Here is a 17,574-nt window from a genome sequence, read left to right as displayed (position 1 = left end):
GGAAGTCCCTAAACTGTCTTTATTTGATTTGGCTGAATAGAGAATTCTAGGCTGGACATTATTTTCCCTTGGGATTTTTGAAGACATTGCTCCACTGTTGATTTGAATCAGTTGAGAGGTCTGGTGCTATTTGTGATCCATCATCTTTGGTCTATGACCCTTTTCTCACTCTCTGGAAGCTTCCAGGAGCTTTTCTTTATTCCTAGTGTCTTTAAATCTTATGATGATGAGCCTTGGCGTGAATCTCTTTTCATTCACCGCACTGGGCACTTAGGCCCTTTCCACTTGGAGACACACCATTTGGGTCTTGGTAATTTTCTTGTACGGTTTCTTTGGTAATTTCCTTCCTTCTGTGTTCTGGAATTCCTGTTGGTCAGATGTTTTCCTCAGAAACTAAGCCTTTAATTTTCTTTCTTTTCTCTCCTTTGTTCTATCTCTTTGCCCTTTTGTTCTGTTGTGAGGGCTGATTTCCTCAACTTCATCTGCCAGCCCCTGTACTGTTGTTTTAATTTTAGCTGGCTTATATTCCCAAGAGCTCATTTTTTGTTCCTGAAAGTTCTTTTCTTAGAGTGTCCTGCTCCATGAATGCATTATCTTCTCTTCTCTGAGAGCATAAATTATAGAACTGGGGGGCTTTGGTCTGTTCTCCCTGAGTTTCTTTTTTCTTTTTATTTCTGAAGCTCCTGCTAGTGGCTTTTCCCACATGCCAGGCAAGACTTGGATACGTGCTTTTGTTTAAGAGTTGGTCACTTGGAACTTGTTTGGAAGGATGCTCTATGTGTGTGGGGGTGGTGCTGTCTTTTAAAAACTTTATTTTATTGAAGTGTAGTTGATTTACAGTGTTGTGTTAATTTCTGCTGTACGGCAAAGTGATTCAGTTATACATATATATGCATTTTTTTCGTATTCTTTTCCATTATGGTTTATCACAGGATATTGAATAGTTCCCTGTGCTATACAGTAGGACCTTGCTGTTTATCCATCCTATATAAAATAGTTTGCATCTGCTAGTCCCAAACTCCCAATCCATCCCTCCCTCACCTCCCACCCCCTTGGCAACCACAAGTCTGTTCTCTGTGTCTGCGAGTCTGTTTCTGTTTCATAGATAAGTTCAGTTGTATCATTTTTTTAGATTCCACATATAAGTGATATCATATGGTATTTGTCTTTCTCTTTCTGACTTACTTCACTTAGTATGATAATCTCTAGGTTCATCCATGTTGCTGTAAATGGCATTATTTCATTCTTTTTATGGCTGAGTAGTATTCCGTCGTATATATGTACGTGTGGACGTGCTCTTGTTGACTGGTGGGCTTCCCTGTTGCGTGGTTGGGTGGGGTCCTGACTCTCCCTGGGGACCTGGGGCCCATATCTGTGGACCTTTTTTTTTTTTTCAGTTATTCTGTTCTTCTGTGGAGCAACCTTCCCATCTCCTGTGGGACTGGTACCTCAGGGCAGGGCATTGGGCTGCTCTCTATTCAGTATCTCCCTGTTCTCAACTTGGCAGCTCACCCACTGCCCTCACTGTGTTGGATCTCCCTGCATCCTGGCCTCTCCTCCTCAGTTTCCCCACATAGTGAGTCTCCCATCTCCAGCAGGAGGTGAGGGAGGGTTTCTTCCCTTTGACACACTCCACTGCCTCTCATTTAGGGCTCAGCTCAATGGTTATGTGTTTATGGGAGCCTTCACTGACCTGCCTGACCTTAGTCTAACTCCCTCTTTCTTTTCCTTCCTAGCACTCAGCATTTTCTACTTAGGTAGGTCTCATTATATGTTAATTTGTTCGAGATCCCTCCCCCATCCCCTTACCACCCCCAAACTGTAAGTTCCATGAGGGCAGTGACTATGCCTCCTTGTTCACTGCCGAGTCCCAAGTGTCTCGAGCAATATTTATTGAATTAGTCCTTGAGTGATTGGGAGTATTTATTACAAAATATGAGAGGGGTCCAGCAACCTGGTTTTAGTTCATCATGGAAGGGCAAAAGTTTATGCAAAATGTCACCTTTTTTTTTTTTTTTTTTTTGCGGTACACGGTCCTCTCACTGTTGTGGCCTCTCCCGTTGCGGAGCACAGGCTCCGGACGCACAGGCTCAGCGGCCATGGCTCACGGGCCCAGCCGCTCCGCGGCATGTGGGATCTTCCCAGACCGGCGCACGAACCCGTGTCCCCTGCATCGGCAGGCAGACTCTCAACCACTGCGCCACCAGGGAAGCCCGCAAAATGTCAACTTTTTGATGATGGTGACGATTGGTCTTTACTCTTCTGAATGGGTGCTTCCTCTATCCCAAGACCCAGTGATCAGTACTTCAGTACTGTTGTACCCATTTTACAGATGATGGAAGCACGGGTTCGAAGAGGTCACACAGCTTGGAAGAGTAAAGGCCATGTTCTTGATCACCACACCCCAGTGCCCCCTCTCCAACTGTCCCAGCATTTCTTTTGTCTAATATGTCATCATGAGAAAATTTCAAACATACAGAAAAGTGCAAAGAGTTGTACAGTGAACACCAACATACTCTCAACCTAGATTCTACCATTAACATTTTACTCCACCTGCCTTCTTACACATCTGCCCCCTTATCCATCCATCTTATTTGTTGGTGCAGGTCAAATTAAGTTGTAAACTTCAGTACAATTTCACCCCTACACATTTCAGTATTATATCATTAGCTAGAGCGAATTGCACACATCTCCAGGGTACCATTTGATGAGTTTCGACAGGTGCACAGACCCATGAAACCCAAGCGCCTGCCAAAATTCAGAACGTTACCATCATTCCAGAAAGTTCCCTCATGCTCCGTCCCATTCCAAGTTTTGAGATACACCCAGAGTGACCGTGATGAGACTATGGGAGCCTCTAGCTCGCTGCCTGCGCACCCTTCTTCAAAAGCTCCCCTCTTGCCGGGGATGCCATTTCTTCCTCTCTGCCTCTCTCAGGAGCCTTGAACCTGGACAGTCCATGGCTGATGGTCTCGGCGGCTCACAGGCTGTACTGGCCCCACCGAGCCACGTTCCAGGCTGTTGTGGAGCTGACGCTGGGCAAGGCCTGGACCCTCAAGAATCTGGTGATGAACATGGCCTGCAAGAGCCAGGGCCTCCACAGGGAGGGCAAGGTCCACGTCTACACCCCAGCTACCACCTACCTCCGGGTATGCGTGCTCGGCCACACCACCTGCCCCTCACTCCCGCCGCTGCAGACAGGGAGCCTGATTTCCTGCGGTGTAAATCTTCTGTGCAGGGGGTTAAAACCGAGGTCCCGGGTCGGTAACAGGTCGCAGATGTGTGACATCTGGCTCACACGCTATTAACATTCTTCAGAGTTTGTTGCCAAGTGAGTTTGGGAGAGGGAAACAAAATAAATCTCAATTTCCCATATTCTTGCTTAGCAGCTGATAAAGTAAAATATTAAAGTAGTTTGGAGTGGTACCTCGGAAACAGGTAGACATCAGGCTTTTGCTTAAATCCAGAATGGAAACTTCAAGGGTGTAGGTCAGTTTCCCACCACCTGCTCAGTGTAAGTCTGCTTCTTTGCACACATTTGATCGTTTGGCCGTAGAAGCGTAACAGCGTTTGGAAGAAAACCAACCAGAGAAGGACTTCCCTGGTGTCACACATGGGAACCTGGCACATCAGGCCTCTCCCTGTGTTGGGATGATGAGCGGACACAGGGTGTGGTCCAGGCCTGGGGCCCAGAAGGAGGCAGCTCGGTGGGCGTGCTAGGGGACAGCTCAGTCCCCTCTGAGGCAGGGGCCAGGTGGCACCAGCGGAGTCGGAAGGAGCAGGTGACTCCTGGCAAGCTTAGGGACCCTGAGGAGGCCGCTGTGTGACAGACAGACCCAGGACAGGATACAGGGTGGGGTTGACCAGCCCGTTCCTTCAGATGACCCAGCCCAGGGAGGGGCAGATGGTGGCCTGGTGGTTTGAAGGTGTAGCTGACTGATTTGCTGACAGATTTGCTGATGGATTGGTTGGGGGAGGGGGTGAAGAAAAGACGAGTAACCCCAAGTTTTTGGTTCAAGCAGCTGGGTGGAAGCAGGTGCCGTTTGCTGAAATGGGGAAGCCAGCAGTGAAGGGTCTGCAGGTTCTGGGGGTGACCTGAGGTCGGTGACATAGGGGGTAAGGTCTTGGGGAGTTCTAGTATTTGTCAGGAGGTTCAGTAATTCCCAAAGCCCATCTTGGCCCTGTCACCTCTCCTCGTGAGTCCCCCGAGGGAGCTGCGTGAACAAGGGACAGAGGCCAGCCGGGCACGAGGCACCTTGATGTTCCTAGTAGGGCTTGTGCCAAGGGCGCTGTGCTGGGGTACACGGCCCAGCACAGGACTGAAGTGCTGCGCCTCCCCCAGCCCCAGTGCAAGCCAAAGTAACACTCCTCCCAGGGCTCTGAACACCATGACGATGATGCAGGGACAGAAAGCCACCTGCAAGCGTGTGCCCTTCAGGACACAGAGACCCTGCCTGCTAATAACAGTGGCTCAGTAGATCCTATTCCCTCCTTGAGCTGAAAGGAAGAGAGGGGAAGGGATGGTCTTCTCTGATGACTCAGATTCTCTCTCTGTTCGGGGTTGAGAGAGAGAGAGCAGTTTTTCCTCTTTCCTCATGACCCTGTACGGAACAACCAATTCTGCTTGGACCCATCGGGAAAGGCCTCGCAGAGATGGCATTGGAGGGGTTTTGAAGGATGAGTGGGAGTTCACCAAGTGGAACTGGGGAGAAAGGGCATCCCAGGAGGAGGAAATAGGGTGTGCAAAGGCCCTGGTCAGCCTCTTCACCCTCACTGCAGGTTTCCACAGTGACAGCCGTGGCACAGAGCCTCTTTCGCAGCTGGAGTAAAGTAGAATCAGCCTGGAGTGCAGCAATGCAGGGTGAGATCCATGCCGAGAACAGCCAGGACCGTAAGATCCTTCACGGCTGGTTGAAGGGCCCCCAGCAGGAGTTGAATTTAACGGTGGCCTACAGGCATACAGAGCAGGTAAGGGGTCCAGCGGCCTGTGCTGGAGGCTCTGCCATCCAGAGACCCCAGATCCATCACCTGGGATGGGAAAGGGCTACTAGCTTGGCCTATGACCTTGGGCCTCCCTGAACCTCAGTTTCTTTATCTGTAAAATGGGCCCCAGCCATATTAGCACAGACCTCAGAGCAAAGGTCAGCCACCTGGAGCTGGAAGCCCAAGTCCTTCGTTCCTGCTGGACACCTGGGGCGGTCTGGCCATGGCAGTGTCCCTGTGCCACCTCGTGGTCCGACGAGGTGGAGGCAGCAGCCCTTCTCGGGTGGTCATCCCCAGGGTGATGAGCGGGCAGTGGGAGCTGCCCCCGGTGACCCCCAGCGCAGGATGTTTAGCAGCTTGGACCCTGCGGGCATCCCTCTGCATCCGCCTGGTCCTCGTTGCAGCCATGGAAGAGCCACCTGTTGCTGACGGCTCTGGGGGCCAGTGCTGGGGGCCAGCGTCAGGGCCTGCAGCTGGAGGGCGAACTGGAGGAGCTAATGCAAGACAGGAGGTTGTACCAGAAGCAGGGGACTTTCTTCCTTAGGTATGTTTGGCCCCTTCCCCCAGGCCGATTCCCCTGAGGTGCGGTGCTGGCCTGGGTCTCCCCTTCTCCAGCGTGGAGGGTCACCAGGGAGCAGGGTGTGCAGTGCTGCCAGAGGGGCCCAGACAGAACCCAGAGCTCAGAGACGAGTTGCCCCCCGCCCGAAAGCCCCCATGTCCCTCACCCTCTTCCATTAGTGTGCTACGGTGGGCACAGAAATCAGTCTCATCACCCCAGCCTGAAAGCTGCTCTGGGGAACCATTTCAGTTCTTGGAGGCACAGGGGTTAAAAAGCTTGTTCTTTGTGGGGGGCGAACAGCGCAGGGTTGGAGTCAACAGCCTGAAGTCCAGGCTGTGCACTGACCAGCTGAGGGACCTTAGCCATCTACTGTCAAAACAACAGCAATAACCCAAAAGTAACAGCAACTGTCATTTGCAAAGGTCTCATTCATTTCTTTATTTCATTTATATTTATTGAGCACCTTGTATGTGCCAAGCACTTTTCTGAACAGCAGAGAATAAAAAGGACAGAAATCCTTGCCCCTAGGGTGTTTGCATTCGTGGCACATACATTATCCCTAATAACTCCACTGCTGTGTGAGTTGGGTATTATTATTTTAGCCCCCACTTGACAGATGGGAAGACTGAGGTACAGAGAAGTCAATCAAGTCCTTTGCTGCCCAAGGTCACAGAGCTAGTGAAAGGCTGAGCCTGGATTCCAGCCCCAGTCTGTGTGACCCCAGACCCCATGTGCTGCCTGGCCCTGGGTCTCTGCTGCCAAGTGGTGACCTCAGCTGTGTCCAGCTCACTGGGTTGTCGAGAGGACACAGCGGGATGGTGAATGGGTGTTGATTGGCAAATGTAACGCACAGGGCTGATGTGTGTCCTGATGTTCTTCTCCTGTCTGTGACAAAGTCTTAACTCTGCAAGACAGTGACAGGCCCAGTCTGAGCCCCTGGGCCACAGTTGTCCCCTGGCCCTGCCAGCTACTTTAATGACTTCAGCCTGTTTCCCCCTCTCCACGCCAGGCACCCGTGGACTCTGCCCATCCCGCAAAGCATCCTCCTGCAGGAGACCTTCACGGCGGACAGGCAGCACCAGCGTTACTCCCTGGAGACGAGGGTTGTTCTGGATGGCCAGGAGGAGACCCTGCAGACCGTAGTCCTGGGCTACCAGGCCGGGCACCCATACGTGAGTGGGCTCCAGGGTGCAGTGGGAAGGGGCCTGAGAGCAGGAGGGAGGGCCCCATCTGCCTCTGACCCATGTGTGTGTGTGTGTGTGTGTGTGTGTGTGTGTGTGTGTGTGTGTGTGTGTGTGGTTGTCCCTCCCAGGTCTGCGCGGGCCTGACCCACCCATACAACGGCAAGGCCATCCCCAGGAACTTGGAGGGGTGCGTGGTTACGTGGAACCGGCACATCGTAAGTGAGGATCCCAGAGACCTTTTCACCCCAGCGGTCCCCAGTTCAAGCTGTCATCTTCTCTCAGCTGGATGAACAAAACATTCCCCTGCCTGAGTTTTCTGTTTCACTTTCTCTGCCTGATCCAACCTACTTGACATTAGTCTTCCTAGGAGTGAAACTCATTTTGCCTCTGTGTCCTTAGCAAATTATCTCCTGTCTCTGGACCTCAGTTTCCTCGTCTGTACAATGGAGACAGCAACCCTCTTACACAGTGGTTCTGAGGATCAAAGTGTAGTACAGTGATCTTTCTCGAGTACTTACGACATGGCCATAGGCCCTCATCCAAGTCTCCTTCCTGACCCCTCTAGGAGTAGCATCTCTGGGAGGTGACTCCATTCTCCAGCAAGCATTTATTGGCACCTACTGTGTGCTGGGCCCTGGACAAGGAAGATAGTGGTGGTTTCTCCCTTGTGGGATATCCAAAGGCCTGAGGGTGAAACCGGGCCAGCTGTTGAGTATGGAGACCTGTGCTTCTGGGACCTCACTTCCCCGCTTGTTAAAGTGGGCTGTAAGCAGCCTCCAGGTTTAGGAGCTGAAGTTCTTGGAGCTCCTGAGGGGAAACAGCGGGCAGGATGGCCACCCAGAACACCTGCAGAAATGTTTCCCAGTGATGTGTACTGTTTTCTAAACCAGACATTGCAAAATGGTGACATGGGCCGAATCCAACCTTGCAGATGTGTTTTGTTTGGCCTGGTCAGAATTTAAATTAAAAAAATAATAAATTATCAACATTTAAACTCAGAAGACTGGGAGTAAAACCCGGATCTCTGCTTCTAATTTTCAGAAAATCGGAAGATCTGACCCACCCGCCAACAACAGGCTAGAACCAAGTAGATGGGGATCCTTTAATGTAGTTTAATTTGGCTGTCCGTTCTTTTAAAAACCCTGTCTTTGTTTAATGACACACATTTTTCTCTTCTCTTGGACCTTTGTTTATTCTCCCTCCATCCAGGCTCTAAAATAAGGCTGCGTATTCTTTTAAAGATGTACACCAATGATAAAATTCTGTGGCAAGAAATTTTTAACTTCTCAGTCAGCACAGGTGGGAAAAGGTGGCAACCTGCTACTTGTACGTTGCGTGCGCAGAAGCTAAGTGGTTGTTGGGTGAATAAGTGATTAGCTACGTGTATGCGTTTCCTATTGCTACTATAACAAATTACCACAAACTTAGCGGCTTAAAACAACACAGATATATCTTACATTTCTGGAGATCTGAAATCCAAAATGGGTTTCCCTTGGCTAAAATCAAGGTGTTGCCAGGATTGCATTCTTTCTAGAGGCTCCAGGGGAGAATCTGTTTCCTTTTCTAGCTTCTAAAAGCCACCCATGTTTCTTGGTTCATGGTCCATTTTGCTAAAAGCTAGCAGAGTAGCATCTTCCACTCTCTCTGACTGTGACCCTCCTGCCTCCCTCTTATAAAAACCCTTGTGATGGGAATTCCCTAGTAGTCCAGTGGTTAAGCCTCCATGCTTCCACTGCAGGGGACACGGGTGCAATCCCTGGTCGGGGAACTAAGATCCTGCATGCCACATGGCATGGCCAAAAAAAAACCCACCCAAAACAAACAAAGAAAAAAAAACCCTTGTGATTAGCCCACTGGATAATCCAGAATAATCTCCCCATCTCGAGATCCTTAACCGCAAAGTCCCTTTTTCCCTGTAAGGTTACAAATTCACAGGTTCCAGGGTTGAGGACATGGATATCTTTGGGAGGGCGAATATTATTCTGCCTGCCACACTGTGAGTTAAACATTCTTCCACTTAGCGTGGCTTTGGCTTTGGGGTTTCAGGCTACAACTACAACTAGTGATTCTGCGTTCTTCTAGATATTTATTGAGCACCTACTATGTGCCAGGTCCTGTGCTGAGTGTTAGGAATATAGCAGTGAACAGAACAGACTAATACCAGGACACTCCCTGTGAATGAGACACAGGCCCTCAAGCCCACCCCACTCATCCTACCTGTGGGCTCTGGAGTTTATCATACCTGTTCAAAGACTCCATGTGTACCTGCCCTGCACTTTCTCTCCTGTGAGCAGGACAGTGTAGACTGTGCTTTCACCCATCAATCTTGGGAACCACTTTAACTGGGTTCCAGGGGTGGCCTCTGCGGGCACTCAGCGATGGGAAGTCCCCTCTCTCAGGGCCGTTGGTTCTTGTACACCCAGGCCAGGAACAAGGACGTCGAGGTCACTCTGAAAGTCAACCAGAAAGTCTTGCTGCACTTAAAGGGTCTGCACCATGACCGATCTCGGCGTGGGCAAGTCTGGCACAGCCTGGCCCTGGAGGTGGCTCACTCCTCCCAGGTACCCATCCCCGCATCGGGCAAATGCTGGTTGGTGGCCTCCAGGCAGAACTTGACTGTTGGTGAGAGTAAGGGGTACTGTCTGTTCCTTCCTAGCTGAGGTTCCCCCAGGCCCTGAGTTTGGTTGGGGACATTGTCTTCAGGCGGAGTCACCAGGGAGCATTTGACTGCGGTGCGGATGCACGGGCTGCCATCAACCACAACGTCATGTCCCAGGTCAGAAGACCGAGTTCTGCCTCCTTGCTGAGGGAGGAGGGGCTTTAATGTTAGCGAGCAGGTGTCCTGTATGGGACAGCACAGGAGGTAGCAGGGTGGCCCTGGCAAACTGACAACACAGCCCTTATTTTGGCAGGGTCCATGTGATGAATCAGGATGCACTATTGTAATAAAAGTTTGCTTTACTGTGAAAGTTTATTCCCCAGTCACGTCACGGTTCAGTGTGGCTCTGCTCCACAGTCAGCTAGGAACCCAGGCTCCCTCCACCTTGTGGCTCTGCCCAGCTGGTGGATGGTGAGAAAGAGGGTGAGAATTATGCAGGAGGTTTTCATTGGCCAGGCCCATACGTAGTCCATGCCACTCCTGCCCACAGTCCATTGGCCAGAGCTCATCACATGACCCCACCCAGCTGCAAGGGAGGCTGGGAAATGTAATTTTAGCCATGTGTCCTGGAGGGAAAGGAAATACATTTTGGTAAATATATAGCAGCCACTGTAGGTCTATTCATTAATTCACCATATACAGATTGTCTTTGCTGTGTGCCAGGCTCTGTGTGATGTCCCAGGGCTGCACAGATGACTGTGTTTCTATTCCCATCTCCAAGGAACTTTCAAGTTCAAATCCCAGCTCCACTGCTGACTTGCTGTGTCACCTTGGGTAAATTACTTAACCCCTCTGAGCATCAGTTTTTCCAGCTGTGAAATGGGAATAGTAATACCAGCATATGAGAGCAGGGGTGATGATTAAATAAGACGATAATTGTAAAGCCAGCTTCCCAGTGCCTAGTTTATGGCCAGGGTCAAATAAATGGCAGCCGTGGACATGGGAGGCATGAGCAGGCACCATGGCAGGGGAAGGGGGGGGTGCAGGGTCCCAGAGCTGTCCTCCCAGCCCCGTGTCTTGGGCCTCACTTCTCAAGCTTCCGAGTAATGCAGCCTCAGTGAGATTTAGGCTGAGAACCATCCAGGGAGGGTGGTGGCTTCTGGCATCTGCTGTGGGGCCCGGGTTTGGGGCAGACTCTGGGATGACCTGTTCCGCCTCCATGCCAGCAAGCCACCTTCTGGGATTCTGCATCTCATTCTCCTGCTCCCTCTGACCGTGCTTCTCCAACTCCCCCTCCCAACAGGTCTCAGTCCAGCTGAACGGGTCTGACTCCCACTTGGTGTTTTCCCTCCAGCTCAGACATCCCCACAGACCAACATTTCCTCCAAACTTACAGGTATGGATGGTGGTCCCTTTGGGATGACCTCAACTACCTGCCAAGTGTTGTCTTCAGGCAGCCAGCTTGCTGGGAGATGGGGTGGAAGGAAAGGAGGATGGAGACCCCGGGGAGGGAGCAGAGGGAGGGCCACATCACGATGTTAAGCTTAGCCAGACAGTCCCTCCAGAATCAAGAACAGATGGCAGGGAGGTTTCCAAACCCATCATTTGGAAGTGATTGTCCAGGCAAGAAGGGTTTTCAGTTCCCTGGCAGCGTGTGTGTGTGTGTGTGTGTGTGTGAAAGGATCACATTTCACCCTTGAAAATGGAGAGAAGCAGAATTGTCCTCAAACCCTGTCCTGTAGCTGGATTTGGGAGAAGCTGTATGATCCTTCAGAATGGCTTTTTCAACCCCAGAGTATTTTACCCAGCGTGGGGTAGAAACACTAAAGGGTTTCACTCTACAAGGAAAGGAAGGGGCAGAGAAAGGAGACCAGGTGGGAAGGTTGTGCTCTGCTCTTCCAGGGCTGGCTCCTTAGAAAGCCCCCCACGTCGGTTGCTTCCCTAAGGAAGCCGTGTGTGCTGTGTATGCAGGAATTAGGCCGTGGGCTGGGGAGATGGAGGTGTGGATGGGTAATCCCAACAGGGATGAGGACTGGAATTCGATAGCAATTTTTTTTTTTTTTTTGCGGTACGTGGGCCTCTCACTGCTGTGGCCTCTCCCGTTGCGGAGCACAGGCTCCGGACGCGCAGGCTCAGCGGCCATGGCTCACGGGCCCAGCCGCTCCGCAGCATGTGGGATCTTCCCGGACCGGGGCACGAACCCGTGTCCCCTGAACCGGCAGGCGGACTCTCAACCACTGCGCCACCAGGGAAGCCCTCGATAGCAATTTTTAAATGCCTGCTGTGCCTGTGGGTTTTGAAAACTTGAGTGGAGCCTGAGAAGGGCTCTGAATTATGGAAACTGATCATTCTCAGAGGCACGTTTTCTCACATGTCGGCATCTGTGAAATCAAATGTGTCTTCAAATCCACGCTGGTTCATTGTTTCATTAGCAGCCTTTTCACTTTCAAGGAGATACATAAAATCATGGCACATCTGAGGGCAGCTGGCATCTAGGATTTGAAACCGTGCCGTCACTGTCATCAGTTGTAACGGGAGCTGATGTCCGTTGAGTGTTTACTGTGTGCCAGGCTCTGTTCTAAACCCTTTATGTGGATCATCTCACGGATGCCTTGTGGTGCTGCTGTCTCGGCATTCTGCAGATGAGCCTCTGAGACAGAGAGAGGTGACGTGACCTGTACAAGGTCATGGAGCGCATAAGTACAGGATGTTGCGTGGGGACCCAGGCAGTCTGGCTGCAGAGCCCATGCAGCCTCTGGCACTCAAGGCAGGTGGTGGGTGGGGGGTCCTGCTGGAAGCTTGGATGCTGGGTCACCTAACGGGTTTGTCCTTTATTATTACTTTTTAAAGCAGCAGAATCCTTTGCTCACATTATCTCTGTGATTGAATGGGGGCTGGGGATGGGGGCAGGAGCCTGGCCTTCTCAACCCCATCCTCCCTCTTGAAATCCCTCCGGGGTATCTTTCCACTGGTGTTTCACAACCTAATTTTCATTATTGCCTCCCTGCCCAAGGAGACTTTTTAGATATTTTTTTCCTCTAACCATCCCTTTTATGAAAACTTAAGTCCGCAGATGTCCTGTATTTCTGTTATGTGCTGATGTATACCTATGCCTTATATAAGACGTTGTTGTTTTTCTTAACCTACCTGCTAAGAACCAATTATGCATTTAGGGCAATATTGCCCCTGTTGAGAATGCACACTCTGTAGGACCCCTCAGGCCCACAGAAGCCAATCAGAGAAAGAACGGTGTACCCTGGACCTTCCCAACCCAAGCTGCATGTTAGAACCACCTGGGGAGGGCTTCCCTGGTGGCACAGTGGTTGAGAGTTCGCCTGCCGGTGCAGGGGACACGGGTTCGTGTCCCGGTCCGGGAAGATCCCACATGCTGTGGAGCGGCTGGACCTGTAAGCCATGGCCGCTGAGCCTGCGCGTCCGGAGCCTGTGCTCCACAACGGGAGAGGCCACAGCAGTGAGAGGCCCGCGTACCGAAGAAGAAAAAAAAAAAAAAAGAATCACCTGGGGAGCTTTTAGAACATACCTACCTGGACCCCAGCCTGGAGATGCTGAGTTGATTAGTCAGGGGGTCACAGACACACTTTTAAAAAAATTAATAAACTTCATTTTTTAGAGCAGTTTTACGTTTACAGAAAAATTGAGCAGAAAGTACGGAGAGTTCCCATATACCTCCTTTCCCCACAATACAGTTTTCCGTCTTATTAACATCTTGCATTAGTGCGGTACCTTTGTTAAAATTGATGGACCAGTGTTAATTTATTATTAACTAAAGTCTATAGTTCACGTTTAGGGTTCACTCTTTGTGTCGTACGTTCTGTGGGTTTTGCCAAATGCATAACGTCGTATATCAGCCTTTACTGTATCATACAGAGTAGTTTCACTGCCCTAAAAGTCCTTCTCAATCCACCGATTCCTCCCTCCCTCTCTCTTAACCTCTGGCTGCCACTGAGCCATTTTCTGTCTTTTTGGTTTTACCTTTTCCCCGAACGTCATACAGTTGGACTCATTCAGTATGTAGCCTTGAAATAAAAGATTGGCTTCTTTCGTTTAGAATATGCAGTTACATTTCCTTCATGTCTTTTCACGGCTTGATAACTCATTTCTTTTTATCACTGAATAATATTGCATTGCATGGATCTACAGTTTATCAATTCAAATATGGAGGGACCAGGCTTACTTATAAAAGCTTCCCATGTGATTGTAATGTGCAGACCGGGCTAGGCCAGTTTCTACCCCGTAGATGGGGAAACTGAGGCCCAGATCAGGAAAGGGGCTTCAGGTCCTGCAGAGCTGGTGGAGGAGTGGGCCTCACTGCTCCCACCCCCACTCCTCCCCGCCCCCCGACCATTGCCCTGGTCAAGCCTGACCCCAGGTGTGGCCCTCTCCTTGTGCACTGGGCACTCTCCCCTTTGACCTCCAGAGCTTCTAGGGGTCCTCTGGGCCCCAGGGCACACTGTTAGGAGCATCCTTTTCTGTAACTGAGCTGCACAGGGGTCCTCTGCTTTCTCCAGCAGCCCCCTTTCAGGCACAAGCATGAGTTTTAGAACCAGGCAGGCCCAGGTTGAATACGTGACCCTCTCTGAGCTGCAGTTCCCCCATTTGTAAGAAAGTAATCCCACTTGATATGTGGTGGAAAGGACAAGATGAGACTCTGTTCCTGGGCCAGGAGCTGGGGTCAGGGAAGGCTGTCCCCCATTCTTCTCTCTGTCTCATTTCTCTTCCTGAGTGTTTGCAGTCTGCTGCATTTGATGATGCTCAGAGCTGGAGTGGCTCAGGAAGACTTCCTGGAAGAAGGGGCCTTCTGCATTCCCAGCTCCCACAGACCCTTCCTGTCCCCCCTCCACTTCTGAGCTCTCTCCTGCCTCCCTGCAGGTGCAGGCAGCTGCTGGGCGCTACAAAGAGCGCAACCTCAACGGCTCCCTGTCTGTGCACGTGTCTGGTGAGGTGCTCGTTCTGCTGGAGGCCACTGCCAGCCAGGATACCTGGAGGAGCAGCCGGGGCTGGGGCATGAACGTCCTTCTCCGCCAGGAGGTCCTCAGAGCCCCCAGAGCTGTTCAGCTGCAGCTGTCCGGCAAGGTCACCCCAGACAGGTACCCATCCCCAAGTGGCCTGTGAGGGATGAGGGGGCCTCCGAGGTCAAAGGCCTGGCGTCCTGGGAGATGGAAAATCATCATCCAGAGGTTCCTCTGGAACCATGCCTGAATTACCCCCGTTTGTGCCATTCTTGATTTTTAAGGCTTTGAGGGAATGGAAGGGAGGAGGCATTCAATTTTCCACTTTGATCTGTTTTCTTTTTTAGTTACAACAGCATTCATTTTAGATGACTTGAAAGACTATAATAATGAATAAGGAGTAAACCAAAAATCACTAGAGGCAGTCATGGGGAATATGTTGGTGTATTTCCCTCCAGTTTGTCATCTCTGACTATATTTTCACATAATGACATGTTCACTATGATATGGCCTGGGATAGGGAGCCAGCCTGGGTTCAAATCCCAGCTCTGCCATTGCTGCCTCGGGAACCTTGGGTGAGACACTGTGCCCTTCTGTGCCTCAGTTTCTCAACCTGCTTCTTAGTGTTGTCCTAGAATTAATTGGACAGCACGTGTGAATTCCAAACCAGCTTCTGGCCAGCGAGAACGTTCGCTTCCAGCTGCCATAGAGCTGCTTTAAGGCTTTGGACATGGTCCTAGATAACCCTGTCCCTGGAATTACCATCTACGCCTGTCTGTCCACCTGCCTATTCATCCATCTGCACATCCTTATTCCCAATCTAAAAAGGGTTTGAGGCAGATATGAAAATATATATTGTTCTCGGTCAAGAATTAACAAACTTTCAGGAAAGGGCCAGATGGTAAATACTTTTGGACCTGTGGGCCTTGTGGTCTCTGTTGCAAGTACTCATGTAAATGAATGGGTGTGGCCGAGTTCCAATAAAACTTTATTTACTAAACAGGGGGTGGGCTGGTTTTGGCCCACAGGCGCATAGCTTGCCAACTCTTGTTCTGGGTTTAAAAAAAATACATAAGGAAATTAGGGTGAAGGGAAGGAAAAATGGGAAGGTGCTCAAAGTGGCATTGGTAACCAAATGCCGTTTTCTAGAGTGGAGCTGAAGATTTGTCTCTGGGCTTCCTAGTAGCCAGTGCAAAAAAGGGAAACCAACCAATGGCATTATTTGCAAACAGTGCCCTTCCTTATGGGAAAACACACGCCCCCTCACATACCTGTGTGAATGTTCACCAAGGAAAGCATGGCTGACCTTGTTCCTGGTCTTGGTACTTGAGGGAAGTATCTCTTATGGTATCCTGACAATAACATACCACAGGGATGATAGGGACCATGTCCCCTGCTCCAGTGCTCCAGGAAGTTTAACAGCAGGCTTCCTGGGGCTGTTTTTTCCCTTGTCCCTCACCCTAACAACATACATCGATAACTCATTAGCAATGTCAGCTCATCAACATCAGTTGTTCCATTTTTGCCTCCACTTTACAGAAGACGAGACTGAGGTTCAGGGAGGTCATGTCCTTGTGCAAGGCCACACAGTGAGTGAGCAGTAGCCCTGGGATTCGAATTCATGTTTGACTGACCTCAAGGCCCATGATCTTAACCCCCTATTACCCTGTATCCCTGTGGGCTGAGGGCCAGTAAGGCAGTCCCTTGATGGGTCTGGACAGTGGGGTTCAGGAATGCACCTCTTATGGGCTGGCCTGCTTATTTGAAGAGGAAAAATACCATTTGCCTGCAGGGATAGATGCCAACGTTTTCCATGCCCCCATCGCTTTCCTTCCTAGGATTTGGCTGTTTTCCAAGGCACTGCTAGACCAGAACACAGTGCAGCTTTTTCTCAAGGCATCTGAAGAGCAGAGGGGAGGCCAGGTCCTGACCCTGCAGAGCCAAGCCCAGCACACCTGGGCAGCCGTGCCCCGTCTTCTGACCCTCACAGGTGTGCTGAAGCAGAAGGAGACACTCACAGAAGGTGAGAGCCTGGGGAACGCCATGGGGCGGGGACAGTGGGGATCTGGCAAATACTTTCTGCGGGTCCACAGCGTAGATGAAATCCTATACATTTTCAAGTCCACTGATGCTCTGTTCCAGTGTCTGACACACTGGCGAAACCCCTCTGTCAGAAATTAATACCCGTTCGGACAAAGTGAATCTTCTGCTCTCTAAATACCAAACAGGCTTTCTTGTGCAGGACTTGTCAGAGCCTTAACATGCTAATGGACGTTGGAAATATCCAGGTAGGAGAGTTGGGTGCAGTGTTCCCCAAACAAATTTTTTCTAACACTTTTTTCTCTTCCAGTTGTATTGAGATGTAATTGACAAGGAGCACTGTATAAGTTTGTGTACCGCATAATGATTTGACTTACATACATCAGGAAATGATTATCACAATAAGTTTAGTGAACATCCATCATCTCACATAGACACAAAATTAAAGAAATAGAAAGAAACTTTTTTCTTATGGTAAGAACTCTTAGGATTTATTCTCTTAACAACTCTCATATATAACAGAGCAGTGTTAATTATATTTATCATGTTGTACATTGTATTCCTAGTACTTATTTATGTTATAAGTGGAAGTTTGTACCTTTTAAAAAAATTTTTTTTTGAAGTATACTTGATTTACAATGTTGTGATAATTACTGATGTACCGCAAAGTGATTCAGTTATACGTATATACACATTCTTTTTTTAAATATTCTTTTCCATTATGGTTTGTCATAGGATATTGAATATAGTTCTCTGTGCTATACAGTAGGACCTTGTTGTTTATCCATTCTGTATATAAAAGCATCTGCTAACCCCAACCTCCCACTCCATCCCTCTTTCAACCCCCTCCCCCTTGGCAACCACCAATCTGTTCTCTATATCCATGATTCTGTTTCTGTTTCAAAGATAGGTTCATTTGTGTCATCTTTTAGATTCCACATATAAGTAATATCATATGGTATTTGTCTTTCTCTTTCTGACTTACTTCAGTTAGCATGATAATCTCTAGTTGCATCCATGTTGCTGAAAATGGCATTATTTTGTTCTTTTTTATGGCTGAGTAGTATTCCACTGTATGTATGTACCACATCTTCTTTACCCATTCATCTGTCGATGGACGTTTAGGTTGTTTCCATGTCTTGGCTATTGTGAATAGTGCTGCTGTGGACATAGGGCTGCATGTATCTTTTTGAATTAGAGTTATGTCCAGCTATATGCCCGGCAGTGGAATTGCTGGAT

General features: G+C 49.7%; 1 protein-coding gene across 1 annotated transcript in view; it reads left to right on the top strand.

Moving 5' to 3' along the window:
• LOC101269628 (uncharacterized) overlaps positions 1-17,574 on the top strand; it is a gene marked incomplete at its 5' end in the record, with an annotated part of 266,122 nt that overhangs the window by 180,641 nt on the left and 67,907 nt on the right. The window contains 10 exons of the mRNA XM_049699406.1: positions 2,938-3,149; positions 4,780-4,968; positions 5,388-5,527; positions 6,552-6,714; positions 6,855-6,941; positions 9,150-9,287; positions 9,383-9,502; positions 10,629-10,721; positions 14,216-14,433; positions 16,134-16,318. Of these exons, the coding sequence (XP_049555363.1) occupies positions 2,938-3,149; positions 4,780-4,968; positions 5,388-5,527; positions 6,552-6,714; positions 6,855-6,941; positions 9,150-9,287; positions 9,383-9,502; positions 10,629-10,721; positions 14,216-14,433; positions 16,134-16,318 (1,545 nt within the window). The remainder of the gene's footprint in view (positions 1-2,937; positions 3,150-4,779; positions 4,969-5,387; positions 5,528-6,551; positions 6,715-6,854; positions 6,942-9,149; positions 9,288-9,382; positions 9,503-10,628; positions 10,722-14,215; positions 14,434-16,133; positions 16,319-17,574) is intronic.

This window comes from Orcinus orca, chromosome 16, assembly GCF_937001465.1.
Source record: "Orcinus orca chromosome 16, mOrcOrc1.1, whole genome shotgun sequence".
NCBI classification, from domain to species: Eukaryota; Metazoa; Chordata; class Mammalia; order Artiodactyla; family Delphinidae; genus Orcinus; species Orcinus orca.
The sequence above is the reverse complement of the archived record's forward strand: the minus strand, read 5'-3'. Positions and strand labels throughout refer to the sequence as shown.